Source organism: Lutra lutra, chromosome 13, assembly GCF_902655055.1.
Source record: "Lutra lutra chromosome 13, mLutLut1.2, whole genome shotgun sequence".
Taxonomy (NCBI): domain Eukaryota; kingdom Metazoa; phylum Chordata; class Mammalia; order Carnivora; family Mustelidae; genus Lutra; species Lutra lutra.
In genome coordinates this window covers 75,376,323-75,397,499 of record NC_062290.1, presented here as the reverse complement: position 1 = coordinate 75,397,499, position 21,177 = coordinate 75,376,323, and the positions used below count along the sequence as shown (strand labels likewise).

At 49.0% G+C, this 21,177-nt stretch overlaps 1 protein-coding gene across 3 annotated transcripts; it reads right to left on the bottom strand.

Annotated features, from left to right (window-relative positions):
• Positions 1–1,056: 1,056 nt before the first annotated feature.
• BSPRY (B-box and SPRY domain containing) lies at positions 1,057–20,022 on the bottom strand. Of its 3 annotated transcripts, none has more exons than XM_047701055.1 (6): positions 19,822–20,022; positions 16,198–16,296; positions 7,866–8,096; positions 6,717–6,742; positions 3,257–3,381; positions 1,057–2,050 (listed from the first exon to the last, which is right to left on the bottom strand). In XM_047701055.1, the coding sequence occupies exons 1-6, from the start codon at positions 19,996–19,998 to the stop codon at positions 1,524–1,526; spliced, it is 1,185 nt and encodes a 394-aa protein (XP_047557011.1). In that variant the 5' UTR covers positions 19,999–20,022; the 3' UTR covers positions 1,057–1,523. The 3 variants fall into 3 exon arrangements, with proteins under 3 accessions (XP_047557011.1, XP_047557012.1, XP_047557013.1); XM_047701056.1 differs by having other exon boundaries at positions 6,717–6,739; XM_047701057.1 differs by lacking the exon at positions 16,198–16,296.
• Between the last annotated feature and the right edge of the window lie 1,155 nt (positions 20,023–21,177).

The window sequence follows — 21,177 nt, the reverse complement described above, 5'->3', positions numbered from 1 at the left end:
TCGGCTCAGGTCATGATCCCAGGTCCTGGGTTCGAGCCCCACATCGGGCTTTCTGCTCAGCGGGGAGCCTGCTTCCTCCTCTCTCTCTGCCTGCCTCTCTGCTTGCTTGTGATTTCTCTCTGTCAAATAAATAAATAAAATCTTTAAAAAAAAAAAATTCCATGTCACTTCCTGCCTCTCCCCTCTTCACACTCCTGTCCTCTCACACCTGCTTGGTGTTTACCAGACTCTTCTATTCCTTGCCTACTGCCAGGGACATACACGGTGTTGTGTTCTGGTGCCAACAGCCAGGGAGGGCTCCAGAGTGGCCCCGAACTGCAGTGACATTCAGTGGGCAGAGGAGTAAGACGCATTCCTGGCAGGAGGGCCATGAACTAGACTGAGGGGTGCCTGAGTTAGATGGGCGGTTTGGGGAGCAAGGCATGAGGGGGGCCTTCAGGTGCCGAGTAAAAAGATGGGCTTTGACCCAGGTTTCTGGGCAGAGACTGTGCCCACGTGAGGGCAGGGAGGCTCTTCTCAGACTTGGCCATACTTCCAGGTCTCTCTTCCTTGGGCTTGGTGCAAAGCCCAGGTGACATTAATTCCCAAGTACCGGGCAGTGAGGACTTGGGTTGTGAGCTGTGCTCTCACAGCTGCAAGGGCCTCAGAAGTCATCTCAACCAAAGAAGCTGCTATTCGGTCTGTGGACCGGATTTGATCTACCCAGCGTTTGGAGTAAATTATTGAGCAAACTGAAGAGTGGGGAGGGCTCTGGCACTCATCTTTGAGCCCAGGGATCTGAAGTTGTAGGTAAGATTGCCTTTGTTCCTAGATAAAACAGGAATGGTGAGGATCACTGTTGTAATGTGACCTCAGAGAGCAGGAAGGGGCTTGCCCTGGGTTCCAGCAATGCAGGGCCCAGAACCATCTTAAGGCTCGTCTGGCTGGGTGTGCTGCGCTGAGCGGGGGGAAGAGGGTGAGGAAGGGCTCTCTTTCCTAGCCGTTGCATCTCTTAAGATGTGAGCTAACACTTGGGGGATTTGTGCGATCACCCACAGAGGACATGGAAGACACTTCAACCTTTTACAATCTTTACTAACATACATGTTCCCTACGTCGGGCCTTCCTACTCCATCAGCTGTGTGGGGCCTGAAGGCCTCACCCCAGGTCGCCCTGCAGTGCGTCTCAAAAGACTCTACCGCACACCCAGGCACCTTTCCATCCAGCCGCTCGCTCGCCAAATATTTGTTGCACAACCGGTAGGCACGGGACCCCGTGCTGGATGCCAGACACGACACAGTGAACAAGATGCCCTCAGAGGGGCAAATGCCTGGTGGATTTGGGAGCCCAAGGCCCAGGGGATAGCAGGCTCCCCACAGATAGCCAGCAGGTCCCCACTGAAGCCAGACCTGAAACAAGACAGACCCCTCCCCCTCCGCAAGCGGCCCCCTGGGCAGAGGCAACATCTGGGGAAGAGACCGCTGGGTAGGAACTCGGCCTGGAGGCGTGGCAGGGGCTAGACCGGGGCTCCTGGCAGCCACGGGTCAGCGGACGATGGAAATGGTCTGGTCGGCCACCGCGAAGACTGGGAAGAGGGGCCCCGAAAAGGGCGCGCGATGGATGTGGAGCACCGTGCCCGAGGCTGGCTCGTAGAAGAGCAGTTCCTGAGCCTGCAAGTCTAGAAGCACGCCCAGCTGGCTGGGGCAGCGCAGCAGCCCCAGGGGCTCGTGCTGCCCGTCGTGTGAGAAACGGAACTCCTGGTCGTAGCGGGAGAAGACCCAGGAGAAGGTGTTGTGGCCCAGACGAGAGTCACTGCCGGAGCCCTTGCGGGGCAGCTGGCCCAGGGCCACACCCACCTTATAGGCGCAGCTGTTCTGGACGTTCACCATCCAGGTGTGCAGCCCAGCCTGGAAGGACGTGGCCGCGAGGGCATTGGGCCAGTGGTCAAAGCGCTCGGGGGCATCTGCACAGGCCTTGGACTTTTTGGCGTTGAAGGTCAGGGTCCTTCGATCATCTGACAGTTGCAGGAAGGGGCTGACGGTCCTCTCGTCAATACGCACGTCCTCTGTGCCTGCCAGGAAGAAGTCTCCGAGTCGCCCAAGGCCCACCCTCAGCCCTAACCCGGCCCTGTCAGGCGCAAAGGGCTTCCTCCCCACTCCCTGGCAGTGAGCTACCTTGCACAAGCCCCTTCCTCTGAGCCCCAGTCCCCTCATCTGTAAAATGGGGGTCAGTCGGACTTATCACAGGGTGGGCGTGAGGATCTGAAGTGCTGAGCATTAGTAAGTGCTCACCAGGTTGTGGCCATGACAATAGTTCTTACTAGTCTGAGCCCCTCATGTGTAAACTCGAAAGAGGGCCCAGAGGGAAGCAAGTTGCCCAAAGTCACACACCTAGTTGGTGACAGGGCAGAATGAAGACCCAGCATTTTGTTCCCATATCTAGCATCCAGCACTGATCAGAGCGCATTCCCATTGAGCCTCTCTGAGGCCCCCAGATCGGATCTGTCCCTGGGGCACAGCCCCAGGTCACTAGGAAGCATCAGATCCTACTTTCCAACAACTTATGAAATGGGACTGCTGGCAAATCAGGCACTCTCTGATAACAGAATCCAGAGTGGACGAGCTAGAGCTTGAACTCAACATTGAAGGCTGACACACAAGGGAGGAGGGCTAAAAATTGAGGAACAAGTCAACCCATTACCCTAACCTCTCTGTGAATTGTGCAAACACTCCAACCAGGGGCATAGAAGCTGCCACCTAGCTTGGGGGGTTCTGCTTGGAGAACTTCCGCACTGAGTGGGAACTCCTGCAGGGAGAAGGGCAGGCTGCATTCAGCCCCGTGGCCTTAGCACGCAGCACGGGGCCAGGCCACAGCCGGCCTGAGTCCGTGTCTGGTGAGGGAGTAAGTGAGGCAAACCTAGGCAGCTCAATTCTCACTCCACATGCCCTCCAGCACTTGTACCTTCTTAAAGAGAAACTCGGTTTCCAAGAAATAATACCAAGCTGTCCCACTTGGGCAGGACAGAGCTGGGACTTACAGGAACCAGATTTTTCTTAGAGCCCACAGAGCAGTTTGGTCTGGACACAGGAAGGACCCCGCTGCACCAGGCCTGTCCAGCACCTAGGCTTCTCGAATGACAAGCCTCATCTAGTGTCACTGTTTGCTTTAGCTGCCGTGCCAGATGTTCTGCTCCCCAGTGTGACCCAGCAGCACACCCCAGCCAGTCAGCCAGCCACCCAGTTGTTCCCATTGGCGCTGGGCCCTAACAGTTCCTAACCTGAGAGGGACCCAAGAACCGCTGTCACCCAGAGCTGGGTAAGGAGTGGGCTCCGAATACACTTCTCATTGAAGTTTAACTTGTCCGACTCCTGGGGATCCAAGATGCCCTCTGCTTCCTCGGTCCTTGTGGAGGGGAGAAAAACAACAAAAAGCAGGTTCAGGAAGGTTCTGGAAATGGATCTGGATCAATATAGGATGATGGGAAAGGGACAGAAGTAAAATCATCTTCCCATGAGGGTGATACCAGGATTGGCAGCCAGGCCCCACACAAGAGCTCCCTAAAAGGAGGCCTGAGCCAAACAGGAAGCTGGGCTTTCCCCTTGTGCACGCCCCCCCAGGGGCCTTAATTCCAGTGAGGCAGACAATTTCCAGGGAGGTAAATACTTGGTGCCAGTATTAGAACTTGGAGTTGGTCCGCTCTGTGGGAGAAACAACCTGCTGGGTCTCTAAGTTAGCAGCAGAGCAGGGGCGGGACCTGAGCCACTCATGCACCAGCCTTTCCTCCCCCCGTCCTATGTGGAGAAAACCTCGCCTCCTTCCAAAACCTACTGGTTCAGTAAGAAGGTACAGCCACTCCTCTACTCTTAAAATGCAAATATCCTTGAGGGATCCCACAAGTAGGGACTATCAGTTATCATCCGAACCATAAATTAGTTCCAGTGCTTTGCTCCCAATAGCCACCTCTCCTCAGCTCACAGGGGCACTAGGTTGGGCTGGAGGAAATATGGGAACAGAAGATGCCTAGGAGGGGAGAATGACCATTTATTAAGTATCCAGTTCCCTCTGTAGAATCTTGCGTAATCTTTGCTATAACCTGGGAGAGGGTTGTTATCCTATTTGACAGGAAAGAAAAGAGATTCAAAGAAAGCACTCAGCTAAAAAGGGGAGCTGCGTTCAAGTCCTGACTCCAGGCAAAAATAGAACAAACCCAGCCTGGCATCCAGGCACTGTTCAACATAATTTTCCCCTTGATCTAAAATGAAAATGATCAAAGGGGTATAGGGCAAAATAAGGGTTTGCCAAGGAGCTTTGCAGATCTCTGAACTGGGTTCTGAGAGCACACTCTTCCCCTAATTTCCTGACTCTGCCCATAATGAAGGAGCAGGGAGAGAGAGTGGGGCACATCTCATGGATGCAAGCCCTTTGCAAGACTGCCAGTGGCTGGCCTGGATCGGGAAGTGCAAGGTGAACAAAGCCCTAGAAAAGCTGAGAGCAGGCTCTGGTAACAAAGGCTCTTTGTGGTCAGGACAAGAGAGGGTCTGTTGCCACTTTCTCGAAGCACTGCATCTAGGGTTGGAGGAGCCCCAGCCATCAGGCGGGGAGAAAAGAGGAATGCGTGTTGGTAGTGCTGAGTCAAGCCGAGGTAAATCTGAGGCCAGTTGTAGACGCTAGGGTCTAGACAACCAGCTGGTCCAGCACCTCATGGTTCAGAAGGGAAAACTCATGGGGATGCCTGGGTGGCTCAGTCGGGTAAGCATCTGCCTTCGGCTCAGGTCATGATCCCAGAGTCCTGGGATCGAATCCTGCATCTGGCTCCCTGTTTGGCGGGGAAGCCTGCTTCTCCCTCTGCCTGCCGCTCCCCCTGCTTATGCTCTCACTCTTGCTCTCTCTGACAATTAAAATCTTTTTTTTTTTAAGTATTTTGTCGTTATTATTATTTTAAAATGCTAAGGAATAAATTCCAGATTAAATCAGGAATTCCAGATGGATTAGGAAACAAAAAACATAAAACAAAAACACACCAAACACTGTTAAGAACTTTGCAGGCACAACTGGCAACATTTGAATATGGACTGTATATTAGATAATAGTATCACATCAACAGTAATTTCCTGAGCTTAGGTGACACTGTAGTTATGTAAGAGATGGTCTTTGTTCTTGAAAGAAAGATGCTGAAGTATTTAGACCTAAAAAGTCTCACTTTCTGCAACTTACTCTCAAATAGGGTAGAAACAATAAGTGCCACATATTCATTTGTTAAATAGATAGGAAGGAAGAGACAAACAGACCAAGAAAGAGAGCAGATGTGGCAAAATACTAACAATTAGAATTTCTAGGTGAAACTCCTTATACTATTTTCCAATTTTTCTCTACATTTGAAACATACCAAAATACCAAAATAAAAAAAAAATTTAAAGATTAAGTTGTTGGTTTTTTTTTTAAAAAACCAGAACAGCTTAAAATTGAAATCAGGATGAAGAAGATAAAGGAGAAAGAGAAGACTAGCAGAAGTGTGGAAAGATTAAAAGAGGGGAAAAGTAGGAACAAGCCAAGCCTTTAAAGGAAACCGTAAAATAAAGCTGGGGGCATCCACACCGGGGGAGCCTTCACAGACTTGCCAAAGAGTGAGGTAAATCTATACATACTGACACGGAGAGATTCCAAGAGAGTCTGCTAAGTTATAGAACAGCAAGCAGTAAATCCCTAGTGTGTTAAAAATATATATATTTTTTTAGAGGTCGACAAGTCCAATCATACTCTCCCGCGACCCTGTTTACATAGGGAAGTCCCACAAGATACATCACTGACTGTTAAAGCTGATCACCTCCAGGGAATGGGATTGGGAAGGGAATGGGGAAAAAAAAATTCTTTTAAGTTATCTCTATGCCCAGTGTGGCGCTTGAACTCACAAACCTGAGACCAAGAGTCACATGCTCTACCCACTGAGCCAGCCAGGCGCCCCGAGACGTTTTAAATTTTCAGTGGTCTTATACTGATGGCATTCTTTTCTCTTTCTCCCATGCACATGTATTACTGTTGAAATTTAAATATAAAAACAGCTAAGAAGAATGGGTTGTGCTCCCCAGATACAGCTCTGAAATCTCTCACAGAAGCTGCAAGAATTTAATTTCTTTGCCTGGCAAATTACATCCTCTTGGCCACTTCCTCGGGCTCTTGGCTCCCAGCCTCTCAGGACCTAGGAGAGCCTGGTGAAGTGCTTTTATTACTGCTTCATTAAAATGCAAACTGTGAGTGGTGGTAATGCACACCTAGGTTTCAAAGATCCTTTTCTCAGAGAAAGGGGGACTGAGGCAGAGAAGAGGGTGATGGGACAGGTGTGGGGTGTGCGTCTGCGCCCCAGCTATGGGGCGTAGGCAGGTCCCTGCCCTTCTTTGAGCCTCAGTATTTTCATCTGTAGATGGCGGGGGAGGTGTGAAACACTCCAACAGGGGGACTGGAGATTTTGTAGCAGGATAACATTTCAGAAAGCCCTTGGCAAGCCTCCCATTGCTAAGTGTTTCTTTTATGACCCCGGCCCAGGGATCTAAAGCAGGTCTCCAAGTTAGAAGCAGGAAGACGCCTGTCCAGGGAGCATGGCTCTGGGACAGGCATGCAGCCAGATGGCACACGGTGGGCTTTCTCCCCAGATCAGCGGGGCCTGAATGCCACGGACTAGTTACAGGCCTGCGGGCAACAGTCTGCACATCTGCCCAGGCAAATGATGGGGCCATACTCACCTCTCAAAAATCTCCTGCTCCTTCTGCTGTAAGAAAAGAAAACAGAGTCAGGCTGGGGACCAGGAACTCAGCAGGAAGTCAAGACTTGAGTATGTTCGACTGGCATGAAGGGTGCCATGTGGGCAGACTCTGGGACAAAGCATTCTGTTCCTGCTTTAAGACCCCAAGCAAAGCTCTCTGGGCCCTTCTTCACACAGCTCTCACCGCGCACTGGGAATGGATCGCCCGGATCACTGGCTCCCATGCCCCGGGGCAACCTGCGGTTCCCTCACAGGACCCCCGTATTTACCAATTCCTCGCCACCCTCCCCAGACTGCCAGCTCTGGGATGGCTGGGACGCTTACTGATTCTTCTCCTGTGACCGTCCCAGTTGGGGACAGAATGTGCTCTGATGTGGAAGCAGTGGGACCCGGTGAAGGCACAATCTAGGGCAGCGATGGAAACTGCCCTACTTGAACGGCAGAACAGCTCTGTTGTTCCACATTCTGATTTCTCTGCTGGCATATTTCCTCACACGTCAGACTGTCCCATTAAAACTGCAAGCATCTGCATCTCTATAGAAAGTACTCTGCAGGGATATGTATCAAAGTATGACCCACGGTCGTTTCTGGGCAGTCCGATTTAGGGACACCCGGGCCGCTCCCTCCCTCCGCTTATGAGCCCTGTCTCTACCTCCCCACTTCCTTCATCATAGTGGCTCCTCTTTACCTGTCAGGCACCAGCCTCGAAGTTACTTCATTCAGGAAGCTGCCCCTGACCCCTGCCACCCGCAAGCCTGGACTGCGGGGTCTCTGGTTCCCAGTGATGTCTTCTACCAGAACACATAACCCTCCACTATCAGTTTAGGTATTCATCTGCTTCGTAAGGCCATGAGGCACTAACAGCTGTATCCTGTCACCCCACCCCAGGGCACAACGGCGCATAGTAAACACTCAGCAAATATTTGCTCACTATTGAAAGAATGGTTAGCAGATGCAAAAAAAAAAAAAAAAAGAAAATCCATTTAATTTATTTCTTTTTTAATTTCCTTGCCTCATCCCTGCTCTGAATTATCCTTATCCACCCAACTCCTACCAATACACATTCTGGATGTTTTAGACTTCGGGGTGTCTGGTCCACTGGCTGTGTCCTCACCCCTGCCTGACTTACAATCAGCTGGAGGTCATCCAGATGGGTGAGCATGGCCACCAGGCTGGTCCGGATGCTGTCGAGCTTCTGCAGCGCCTCAGTCCAGTGGACTCGCTGTGTCAGGATGCTCTGGTGGGCCCGCTCCTCTTCACCATGCACCTGTTCCAGCAAACGCTGCTCCTCGCTCTCACACAAACTCCTCACCACACCTAGCCTCTGGATGACCAGTTCCCGTGCCGAGCTGGCCGTGCTCTGGTGAGGGATAACACAGGGAATTGGGTCCTAGCCAAGCCCCAGTCAAGATTAAGAGGATCTGGGCTCAGTAAGAAGGAGTGCTGGGATTGATTAGCCATGTCTGGCACAGGCACAGTAATGGAAGGAACAGTGCTTATGCCATCCCAGCCTTAAGAGTTCCCAAATATGGAAGAGAGGAAAAAATGAAATGGGAGGAAACCAGAGAGGGAGACAAACCATAAGAGACTCTTAATCTCAGGAGACAAACTGAGGGTTGCTGGAGTAGAGGGTGGTGGGAGGGATGTGGTGGCTGGATGATGGACATTGGGGAGGGTATGTGCTACGGTGAGTGCTGTGAATTGTGCGAGACTGATGAATCACAGACCTGAACCCTGGGGCAAATAATACATTATCTGTTAATTAAAAAAAAAAAAAGAAAAGAAAAGAAAAGAAAAGAAAAAAAAAGGAGAGTTCCCAAATATGGTTTAAGGTAAAGAAATGTGAGATTCAGACATCCAGGTCATATCTTAGATTTAGGATCACAGAATGGAAGAGCTGGGCACGGTCTAGGGACCAACTAGAACTAATTATTTCATAGTTGAGAATACCAAGGCCAAGGGATCAAGGTCAGAGAATAAGAGAATTACAGCATGAAAGACCCTACAAAGTCTTCCCCATCAATAGGATCCATGCCAACAGTAATCCAGTCGATATTCTGACTATGTCTGAATGAAAAAAATCTTCTTTCCTAAATCTGTCCATTCCAATGGCTTCCATGGTAGACTTCTTATTCATGCCGGGGGCATGCCATCCCCTCCAGGTTAGCTAAAATGGCCCTCCTAGTAGTCAGCACAGGGTCTAGCACACAGGAGGTCCTCAAACAGTCACTGAATGACTGAGGGGAAAGCTTCTTCTGATCAAGTCAAAAATCTCTTGGTAGCGCTCACAGGCCAAGTCAGGGACAGAGCTGGGACTAGAACCCAGCTCTCTGGACTCTCAGTCCAACACAATTCTCTTTCCCCCAGTGCCATCTGACAATTGATCCTCCCCAAATGTTGCATGAAACACCTGCAGTCTTGCCAGACAAGAGAGTAGAGCAGTCTCTTTCATGCCGAATGTCGGGGAGAGCCAACAGCTTTCTCTGTGCCCTGCCCGTGCAGATCTGCTCTGTACAGTGAAAGGGGTAATGACCCCTGCTTTACAGAAGAAACTGAGACCCACGATTTGCCCAGAGGACAGGAAAAGAGTGAAACTAAGTGGCCTCAGTGAACCCACAAGTTAGTTCTAACTCCAACTTCAGTGTTCCCTGAGCCAACATAAAACACTAGTTAGGAAGTTAGGCTTTATTTTTTTTAAGATTTTATTTATTTATTTGAGAGAGAGAGAGAGACAGAGCATGAGGGGGAGGGGCAGAGGGAGAGGAACAAGCAGACTCCCCACCTAGCAGGGAACCAGACATGGAACTCCATCCCAGGACCATAAGATCATGATCTCAGCCGAAGGCAGAGATTTAACCCACTGAGCCATCCAGGCACCCCAGGAAGTTAGGCTTTAGAGACAGACAGTGCCTAGATTTAAACCTTAACTGATCCACTTACTCTCTGTAGGATGCTGAACACATTACTGATCTTCCCTATGCCTCTGTTTTCTAATCTGCTAAATGAGGGTAATAATAGTACCTACCTTATGAGGTTATTGTAGAAGATTAAATGAGTTAATGTATACAAAGTAAACAGAACAAAGCCCAGCACAGAAGTGTTGAACAACATTAGCTATTGTTCTCTCTATCCCACCTTGCTGCCTTGCCCACAGGGGTGGGTGTCCGTAGTCACGTCTGTACTACGTCTGTGAGCAGGACCAAGAACAGATCCCGGCCCAAGATGCAGCAGACACTCTCTCACTAGAAGACTGTAATCAATTTCAACACATTTCTCGACTCATTCCTGGTAAAGCGCAGGAGAGAAAAAAAAAATTTCCCTTTCCAAAGATATGCCAGAATAAACTAAACAGTATCCTAAAACAAAGCACAGAAATGCTGGGAAAATAGCCCAAAGCATCCTTTTAAAAGTCAAGCTGCTCTGGCAGCTATGTAAAGGAAATCCCCTGGAGTCCAAATGTGGAAAGGAAACTAAAAACCGGTGTAATCCAGGGCTCAGACTCTATTGCCCTGAATGCAGCTTGGCATTTATTTTAGAATTTTACACTCCTCTAAACTTAAGAGCCCAGTAAAGACAGAATTCTATGGAAAAATAGACAAATCTACAGCATGATATGAAATTATAAATGCTCCCTGCCAACAATCAGTAAATATGGTAGATAAAAAAATTAGTAAGTATGGAAAAGATCTGAATGTGAAACATTTATGTAAAATGACCGTGCCTTAGGGTATAGAGCAAGTCTCAACAAATTTCAAACAACTGATATGCAGACTACAATGAAGTTAAGTTAGAAATTACTGGAAAAAAAATAACAATGATAATTTAAAAAGTAAAACCATATATTTGGAGATTTAAAAGCCTATTTCCAATAACACATAGTAAAATAACAAATCATAATGGACATTTAAAAATACTTATAACTGAATGAAAATACCGCATCACATTTGTGAGAGGTCTGCTAACAATACCTTGATGAAAATATACGGCTTAAATGCTGACCTTTTTTTTTAAAGATTTTTTTTTAAAGATTTATTTATTTATTTATTTGACAGACAGAGATCACAAGTAGGCAGAGAGGCAGGCAGAGAGAGAGAGGGGGAAGCAGGTTCCCTGCTGAGCAGAGAGCCAGATGCGGGGCTCAATCCCAGGACCCTGGGATCATGACCTGAGCCGAAGGCAGAGGCTTTAACCCGCTGAGCCACCCAGGTGCCCCTTAAATGCTGACCTTGAGAAAGAAGACAGACTAAAATTAATAGACTGTGTTCAGCTGAGGGAGTTAAATAACAATGGCATCCATCCCCCCCAAAAAAAAATTAGAAGGAAAAAATTATAAAGATAAGAGGAATGGATGCATAGGGGCGCCCTGGTGGCTCAGTCGGTTAAGCATCTGCCTTTGGCTCAGGTGGTCCTGGGATCAGAGTCCCTCATTGGGTTCCCTACTCAGCAGGAAGGCTGCTTCTCCCTCTCCCTCTGCCTGCCACTCCCCCTGCTTGTGCTTTCTCTCTGTCAAGTAAATAGTAAATAAATAAAATTAAAAAAAAAAAAAAAAGAAGAAAGGACGCCTGGGTGGCTCAGTCAGTTAAGTGTCTGCTTTCGACTTGGGTCCCGCATCAGCTCCTTGCTCAGTGAAGAGCCTGCTTCTCCCTCTGCCTGACACTGCCCTTGCTCGTGCTCTCTCTGTCTCTGTCTCTCTCTGACAAATAAATAAATAAAATTTTAAAAAAAAGATAAGAGGAAATAATAATGAGATTTTTTTTTTTTTAAGATACAAAAGAGGGGCGCCTGGCTGTCTGAGTTAGAAGGGCATGTGACTTGATCTTGGTGTTGTGAGTTCGAGCCCCTTGGTATAAGGTCACTAGAAAAAAATAAACTTTAAAAAGAGATACAAAAGAGAAGATCAACATATTAAAAGCTGGTTCTTTGAAAAGACTAACAAAATAGACAAGCCAGTGGCAACCTTAATCAAGATTAAGAAAAACTTGGGGGGTACCTGGGTGGCTCAGTTGGTTAAGCTTCTGCCTTTGGTTCAGATTATGATCTTAGGGTCCTGGGATCGAGCCCCACGTCAGGCTCCCTGCTGAGCAGGGAGCCTACTTCTCCCTCTCCCCCCTCTCCCACTCCCCACTTGTACTTTCTCTCTCTCTAAAATAAATATCTAAAAAAAAAAAGATTAAGAACAACGTTATGCCATTAAATTTAAAAATAGACAAAATACATAATTTATCTAGAAAAAAATTACTAAAACCAAAGAAAAAGAAAGAACCCTTTAATCATGGTGGGAAATGAATCAGTAGTTAAAATTCACCTGCAAAGGGGTGCCTGGGTGCTTCAGTGGATTAAAGCCTCTACCTTCAGCTTGGGTCATGATCCCAGCGTCCTGGGATCGAGCCCCTCATCGGGCTCTCTGCTCAGCGGGGAGCCTGTTTTCTCCTCTCTCTCTGCCTGCCTCTCTGCCTACTTGTGATCTCTCTGTCAAATAAATAAATAAAATCTTTTTTAAAAAATTCACCTGCAAAAATAACACCATCCCAGCTAGTTTCACAGGAGGTGTCACCAAATATTCAAGGCACAGATAATTCCAGTCTTAACACAAACACCTCCAGTGGAAACAAAGAGCTCCCAACTCATGGAGTAAGATTTATAGAACCTCAACACCAAAATCTGATACGGACTACGCAAAAAATGAAATTCATAGGCTAATCTCACTCTTGAGTATAGACACAAAAATCCTGAAACACACACCCAAAACTCAAAACTAAGATTAGCAATCCAACCTTAGAAATTTTGTATAAGGGTGACACAAGGGGAAGGAGAGGAGGGGGCTCGGTGATAAGAGGGTAGCACCAGGGATCCTTACAATGGAACTGTTCTCTATCTTGGCTGTGGGAGACATCACACGAATCTACATGAGATAAATCTGCACAGAACTAAATACACACACACACACACAGATGAGCGCAGGTTAAACTGCTGAAATGTGCATAAGGTGGGTTGTACGGATGTTGATGTCCCGGTTATGTTAGGTAACATGTTATCATTGGGGAAACCTGGACAAAGGGCACAGGGGATATGGCTCTATGATCATTTCTTACAACTATATGTGAATCTACAATTACCTCAAAATTTAAAGTAAAAAAAAATACATATGATCAAGCTTACTAGAAGGAATTCAAGATGGTTTAGTATGAGAAAGTCTTATTAATGTATTGCCATGTTTGGCAATTGATTGATGGGGAATAAAGCATATCTATAAACTGACCAATGGCATCATTAAGAACCTGCAGCAAACATGATAAATAATGGAAAATAGAAGCAATCAGAAGAGAACTTACACAAGCTCTGCCCATCACCTACCCACGTACCTGCATGCGTGCCCCTATGCTCTGCCTTCCGTTTCAGCATGTGAATGCCCAGGCTCTTACCTCCAGCTACCTCTCCATTTGTCTACTAGATCCCATCCCCCTTGTTGTACCTGAGTATCCCCCTTTCTCCTTCACCATTAATTGTCTCCACTCTACCAGACGATGACTACCAGCATACACAGAATAGTTTCTCCCATCTTAAAAATACCTTCTTGATCCCATACCACCTCCCCCGACTATCATCCCATTTCTCAGCTCCTTTCTTACAGCAGAGCTCCTCAAGTGTTGGCTGTGCCAACTCTTCCAAATTACTCTTCTGTTCTCTCTGAAACCCACTCCGATCAGACTTCCACTCCACCACTCTACAAGACACTCCCTCCATTATAATCTCCACTGATGAACATGTTTTTCAATCCAATGGCCCACTCTCATTTCTCACCTTACCTAACCTCTGCAATGTTTGACATCCCACCTCCCTGAAACCTCTTATGTGGACGCAACGTTTTAGCTTGACTCCTATCTCATTCGTTGCGCCTTCTTGGTCGACTTTGCTGGTTCCTCCTATCCTCATCTTCCTCTTCCTCTTTTTAATTTCAATGTGGGGCTCCAGCTCATGACCTTCAGATCAAGAGTCCCAGGCTCCTCCGACTGAGCCAGCCAGGTGCCCTCCTTTTATCCTTCCATCTTCTTAATGGTTAACTGTGCTCTGGAGCTCCGTCCTTGGATCCCTGCTTTATTCTTATCTATTCTTAATCACTTAGTGATCTCATCCCTTCCTGTGGCTTTCAGTTTATATCACTCATTTATACACTCATGGAATCTGTCTTCAGCCTAGCCCTCTCCCAACTTACACATATCCAGCTACCTCTTCAACATCTTCCCTTGGATATCTAACAGGCGTTTCAAATTTAACACATCCACATCTGAACACCTAATCTCCTTGCCTGTCAACCATCACTCTACATGTGGTCTTACCCCACCTTGGTAAATGGTTACCTCATCCTTCCAGTTCTCAAATCAAGGCATTTAAAGAAAAAAAAAAAAAGTTAACAGTTATCCTGCCCCCCTCCCGTGCCTCTCTCTCTTGCCTACATCCAATCCATCAGCAAATTCTGCTGTTTCTCCCTTCAGAATAAACACAGAATCCAGACACTTCTCACCATCACTCATGTCCAAACCACTCTTGTCTTTCACCTGGGTTATGACACCAGCTTACTAATTATTCTCCCTGCTTTTACCTATGGTCACTTCTCAACATAGTAGCTAGTCTTCCTTTTAATTTTTAATTTTTTTAATTTTTAAATTTTTATTTATTTTCAAAGATTTTATTTTATTTATATGGCAGGAAGAGAGGAAGAGATAGTGAGAGGGCTAGCAGGTAGAGAGAGAGGGAGAAGCAGGTCCCCCACTAAGCAAGGGGCCTGATGTGGGTTCAATCCCAAGACCCTGGGATCATGACCTGAATCGAAGGCAGACGTTTAATTGACTGAGGCACCCAGGTGCCCCACTGTGTTCCTTTTTAATCTTAAGTCATATCATCTTACTGTGCACAGAAATTTCGAAAGACTTCCGACTTTACTCAAACTAAAGGCAAAGCCCCTGTGTGGCCAGCGGGGATACTATGCAGCTCCCCCCATACCCTGCCTCTCGGACGTCACCTCCTGCTGCTTTCTTTCACTCTGCCTCCAGCTCATAGGCCCCCTTGCTGCTCCTCCAATGTTCCAGGTGCGCTCCCACCTTCGGGCTTTTGCACTTGCCATTCCTTCTTTCTAGAACTCTCCCTCAGATATCTGGTCCCTTCCCTCACCTTCTGTAAATTTCGTGCAAATATCAACCTTTACTTAGGTCATTCCCGATCGCAGCGTATGCAATCACAAACCCCGTTCCCAACAAGGACGTCCCCCTTCCTGTGTTGAACTTCTCCATAAAACCTTCGACCTTCTGACACAGCATGTATTTAATTATTGGCCTTCCCCTACCCATCCACCTGCCCCGGCTAACGATGTAAGTTTCAGGAAAACAGGAATTTCCGTATGTTTTGTTCACTGTGGAGTCTCGAGCACAGAGAACAACAGTGCTTGGCACGTGGTGGTTGCTCACAGATTTGTTAAACGGTGAAACGCTGTGAGTGTACCCTTTGAAGTCAGCATCTGCTACACTCGCTTCTTTTGATATTGTACTGAGGCCCTAGCCAGCGCTGTCAAGGCGAGAAAATAAAAAGGATGAAGAAAAAGAGTGAGAAAGAGAGAGAGAGAGAGCGAGAGGAATGGTCATGCTAAGAGCCGCAGGACTGAGCACAGAAGAGCTGCCTGGCCTCCTGGAAGCTTCTTCTTTCCTTCAGGTTCTTAGAGGCTTCTGTATCCTGCCAGGAAATTCCCTGTTTTTGCTCAAGCTAGTTCAACTGGGTTTCATTCTACACAATCAAAAGAACCTTGACTAAGACCGTGCCAAGCCTGCACCATTGTCCATGCTGGGGAAGGAAGGATGGCATGTCCTGAAAGAAATCCACAGTCCCGACCCGTGAGGGGCATAGCTGAGAGTGAGGAGGTGGCAGTGGCAGTGGGGTCAACTGGATAAAGGATTGGCAGAGGGGGGTCGCAGAAGGAGCCCTGGCCTGGGAGTCAGAAGATCCAGGCCCTGGATCTGACTCTGGCAGGAGGTTGTGGACCCGGGGCAAGTCAGTTAACCTCTCAGTGACCCATTTCCCCATCTGTCAACAGGACTGTAACTGCCACCTACTGCATAAAGATTGTCGTAAAGAACACTCCACGTCCAAGTCCAGAGGTTATTTTCTAATTTAGGGGCTGACCACTACATACTCAGATGGTGTTAGAATGCTACCCTTCCTGATCCTTTACCCCAAAAAAGTCCTTTTCCAGCAGCATTTGCCCCAGTGTGGTACCAGGAATAGTCTTCTCTGCCCAGACGGTAAAAGCACAGCTCAGAGAGATGGGAAACCGACGTTCCCCGGCATCCAGCTCTGCTAGTAGCACAGTGAGTCTGTGAGGTTGGGAAGGGATCCCAGACTGGTCCACACTCTCGAGGCTGGAGTCTTATCCTAGGAGGGGTCCAGAGCACAGGAGAAGGAAAACTACCTACCACTGCTCTCTGGTTCTTCTCTGGCAGGACCTCGGCGACATACTTGGTGATGCTGGCACTCAGAATCTGCAGCCTCTCACACTGGTCCACGATCCTGTTCTGCAATGCAAAGGACACCCATGGTGTCTGGTTCCATGTTGATCCATCCACTCCATCCCACCATCCCAGTGATCTCCCCCCTCTTATCCCACCTCAGCCACTTGCACCCAGGGTCACATCCCAGACCTTGCTATTACTGAGAACTATAGCACTTTCAAATTCTTCATTTAAGGGGCCCACACCCTGCCACTTCTATCCTTCCAGATGACTAACTCTAGATTCCCCAGTCCAACCATTCTTCAGCTCAGCTGAGGCCACCCAAACGTTACTCTTACCACTTTTCTTTGTGTTTTTTTTTTTAAGATTTTTATTTATTTATTTGACAGACAGAGATCACAAATAGGCAGAGAGAGAGAGAGGAGGAAGCAGGCTCCCTGCTGGGCAGAGAGCCCGATGCAGGGCTCGATCCCAGGACCCTGAGACCATGACCTGAGCTGAAGGCAGAGGCTTAACCCACTGAGCCACCCAGGCACCCCTAGTCTTACCACTTTTCAATGTCCATCACCCACTCTGTGGCTTCAGTTCCCTCCTTCTCCTGAAATCCGTGGTCCATCACCATAATCACTTGCCTGCACACGCTCTCAGCGTTCCTTCTGACCCAGCTCCCTGGCTTTCCACACCTCAGCAGAAGAACATGGCTTCTCAAACTGCCCTTCCCTAAGATGTCCCCATTCTTTAGCAATCATCAACCTCCTTACCCCAACCCCACACCCTGGGGTTACTCTCCAAGCCGGCATGTATCTAATCCCTCAGTGAGTCCTATCAGCCCTGACTCTGCAGTTCCTCTCTCTTCCTCTCTCTCTCTCTCCTCTGGCCACTTCTGGTCACCTCCACTCCTATTATTCTGCCCAGACAGCCATTATCTCTCACAGGAGAGAAATTAGGTCCAGTCACGTCCCCTCCACACCCTCCAGTGGCTCTCCAGCACACTCAAAGTGAGATCAAGCGTCCCACTTTAGCCAACAAGGCCCTGTCTGATGGGCTCTGCCTACTGTGCCAATGTTACCTCCTAGCACTCTCCGCACTGGCCTTCTTTCTTTCCCATAAACACACCAAACTTTTTCTGACAACAGTGTCTCTGCACCTGCTGCTTCCTCTGTGGCCAGCAGTCTTCTGGATATATAAAGGAATATAGCCCTTTATATGCAAGTCCCCTCCCCCACTCCATTCAGGGTCACCTCCTCAGAAGCCCTCCCTGACCACCCCCACAGCCCATCCCCTTACTTTGCTTATTTTTCTTTCTTGCATTTATCACACCTCTGCCTGTGTATTCTGGGTGTGTTTCCTTGTTTTCTATCTTTCCCCCCACGGCTGGAACATGAGCACCATGACTTTGACTTGTTCGCTATGGGCCACTACCTAGAAGAAAGTTCCTCCTACACATAGAGGCCCTTGATAAATATTTGTTGAATGAATGAACATCCACTTCTGGGACCACAAGAGATGCCACGGTTCACATCGGCCAGAGCTGGGAGCGTCCCCAGGGGAGCAGGGGAGCATTTTAGAAACAAAGATGCTGAAGCCCCCAGAGAGGTGACTTGCCAGGCCCCTGCTTTTCCACTCCATTTCTCCAGGTACTTGAACGTGACTCCTTCCTAGCCAACAGCTCCTCCACGGCTTCCCCTTAGAGCTCTGCCCTGGTTCCGTCTGCCAAAAGGCAGCTGGGTTCCTCTTCCAGGAGACCCTTGCAAATTCTCACCCCCCACAGTCAGGAATTCCATCTGACGCTTCTCTGGTCCAAATACTGAGTGAAAGAACAGAGCTGCTTCGAGGAAGCTGTGATCAGCACACACCAGAGGACGAAGGAAACCCGGCGAAACTTACAAAAAGCGACAGGACAAGAACCACGACTGTGAGAGAGAAGTTGTGAATGCTAACCATCTTGCCCTGGGGCAAAATTTCTTTGACACTAGAGGGATCACAGAAGGAGTATGAATCACATATATGATCACAGAAGGAGTAAATGTCATAAGATACTCAAAATTGGAGAAAGGCAAAAGAGAAAGAAGAGAAGGAAAGAAATTCCTCCCTCCACGCAAAGAGGTGAACATACTTAGGACCTCAGTAGGGTTCAGGGAAGACACCCCGGACAGAGGCATTCCGAATCAAACACCTGCCCCGACACCCTGCCCCAGCCTTCACGCCCTTCCACCACTGGGATTCGGCTCTGGTGGCAACTTTTGGTTTGTTTTTTTTTTTGTTTTTTTGTTTTTTTTTTAGTTTTTATTGCATTCTCACACCCATTCGCACCACTTCCTCCCTCCGATGAACCAAGAGGTGGTTTTGTCTGACCAAGTTAATGATTCCCTTGGTCCAGTTCCTGAATATTAGAAACCTTGGAGGAGTTACCAGCCTGCTCTGGGCCTCAGTTTCCTCATCTGTAAAATGGAGGTAGGGTATCACTTCCAAAGTTTGGTCCGGATGGAGTGAGATGATGGACATTGAAGTGCTTTGGCGCTTGCAAAGTTTCCACCATTATGCAAGTTTATCACACCACATTATCTGAGCTTATTTTCATCACTCCTATGGATGATGGGTAGCGGTGACAGGTAGGACCAACCAGGAGCTTTCGGGTGTGTCACTGAGTAAGCGAATCCCTCCTGGCCAGTCAGCTAGGTGTGTTTATTACCCTGCAGTCTGAGTCCCCAGGGAGAGCCCTCAGGCCTCACAGAAGGGCAGAGCACTCGGGTGAGGTTGGGGAAACCAAGCAGCTTAATCAAATTGCAAGGAAATCCCCAGGGACCGCAACTAGGTTGGAAGGAGGGAGGAAGACGGAGGGTAACTTGGACTCCCCAGTCTCAGATCAGGGGCAGGTGGTGATGAAGGTGACAGTTTGGAGGTAACTGGAGTGGAGGTGAGGAGGAACTCCAGGGGAAGAGATCCAACAAGAACCTCTTGAGATCCTCCCCACCCCCTCCGTTTACCCAGGTGGAGCCAGTTTGGAGTACAGTCAAGGCCAACCCCGAAAAGGAAAAGAAATCACCTCACCGGGAAACCTGAAGGGTGGACGGGGGAGGGGCTTTGAGCCCAGGGGCTGAGGCGGGAGGAGGGCCGGCTTTATCTCAGGTCAGCTTCCACCGGGGCGGGACGTGGGGCACACGCGACATGCAGCGGCCTATGGCCCAAGGCCAGGCCTGGCTCTCACCCCTCAACAGATGCAACGAACGGAGGAAGAGTGGGCAGCTGGATCCGCCACTATGTGGTAGACTACAGAGCACTTCTCCCATTATCTTGGGTCTCTCGCACAACCACCCCAATAAATGCGCGCTATTATTGCCCTACAGATGAGGGCGCTGAGGCTCTGAGACTTACGAGACTCCGAGCTAGGTGGGGAGGAGGCGGGATTCGAACTCACTCCCCACGACTCCAGAGGCCCCACCCTTAACTGCCTAGTTCCACGGCCAGCACCACCGGGGGGCCTGGGCCCCGGACCTGCCGCCGGGTCCCCCTCGGCGCTCCGCCACGGCGTCCCCTCCCTCCCCTCTCCTCCCCCCGCCCCGCCTTCCGGAGCCCCCGCCCGCTCACCCGCAGCTCTTCTGCGCGCTCCTCCGCCCGGCGGATGCGGTGGCCCCAGCAGCGGCCGCCGGGCCCCGCGCAGGCGGCGCACACGGGCCGTCGCTCGGAGCAGCAGAACCAGCTCAGAGCCTGGCCGTGCTCGGGGCACAGCGGCCCGGACGGCAGCCCCGCGTTCTCCGCAGACATGGCCGAGCGCCCCGCGCCGCGCGCTCCACCTGCCGCAGGTGACTGCGGGGCGGGGCCTCTGCGACCCCGCCCCGGGCCGCGACTGGCGGCAAGGCGCGCTGGCCACCCCGGCTTCCTGCCCGCCTGCCCTCGCTGCCGCCGCGTGGGCGCTCGCCGGGACTCCCGCGCGGGGTCCGCCGGCCTCAGCCAGCTCTGTGATTTTTCTGCTGAATTAAGTCGCCTTGTATGCGTGTTAGTTTTAGGACAAACGTAAAACATCGAGTATTAATGTGACCGTAGCAAACTTAATTGAGCACTTACTAAGCTCCAGACTTTTGGTAAGCGCCTTAAAGTGTTTTATAATGGGCTACAACAGCCCTTTTTTTGACAGGCAGCTCTGAACGAGTAGCTTGCAGATAGGTTCTGGTGTTAGGCTGCCTGGGCTCGAATCCCTGCTCACAGGCAGAGCACCCTCGGTGGCCTCAGCTGTAAAATGGGGATAGCGTCGTTACCTGCCCCCACAGACTTGTGCTGTGGCTTAAATGATTAACAGGACCCGGAGCACACACAGCGGCTGCAATTGCTGAGCGTCTGTTAATAACGCAAGGAAAGTACTAGTATGATCCCCATTTTTATGGAGGTTAAGTAACTTGCAAGGAGTCACAGTTGCTAATGGGCAGCAATGAGACTGGAATACAGGCAGCTTGATTTGTAGCTAATATGGTTAATATATATATGGTTAATATATATATATAAATATATATATATATATATATATTTTTTTTTTAGATTGTATTTATTTATTTGACAGACAGGGATCACAAGTAGGCAGAGAGGGAGGCAGAGAGAGAGGAGGAAGCAGGCTTCCCGTGGAGCGGAGAGCCGGATGTGGGGTTGGATCCCAGGACTCTGGGATCATGACCTGAGCCGAAGGCAGAGGCTTTAACCCACTGAGCCACCCAGGCGCCCCTGGTTAATATTTTTTAATTGCATATTAAGGTCCAGTGAGGAACATCTGTATTAGGCTGATTTTCCCAAAGTATTTACAACCAAATTTTCCTCATTTGAAACTTTTTAAATAACGAGTATTGATAAAAACTAATGCATGTTTATTGAAGAAAAGACACTATGCAAATAAACACATCCATGTAACACCCATCCCCAGAAAAAGCCACTGTGGATAAGTAAGTGCTGGAGCTG

Coding starts and splice junctions, on each gene's coding strand:
- BSPRY (XM_047701055.1), bottom strand. CDS start 19,998: ATGTCTGCGGAGAACGCGGGGCTGCCGTCCGGGCCGCTGTGCCCCGAG. Junction 16,297..19,821: donor AGCGCGCAGAAGAGCTGCGG/GTGAGCGGGCGG, acceptor TTTGCATTGCAG/AACAGGATCGTGGACCAGTG. Junction 6,743..7,865: donor TGGATGACCTCCAGCTGATT/GTAAGTCAGGCA, acceptor CTTTTCTTACAG/CAGAAGGAGCAGGAGATTTT.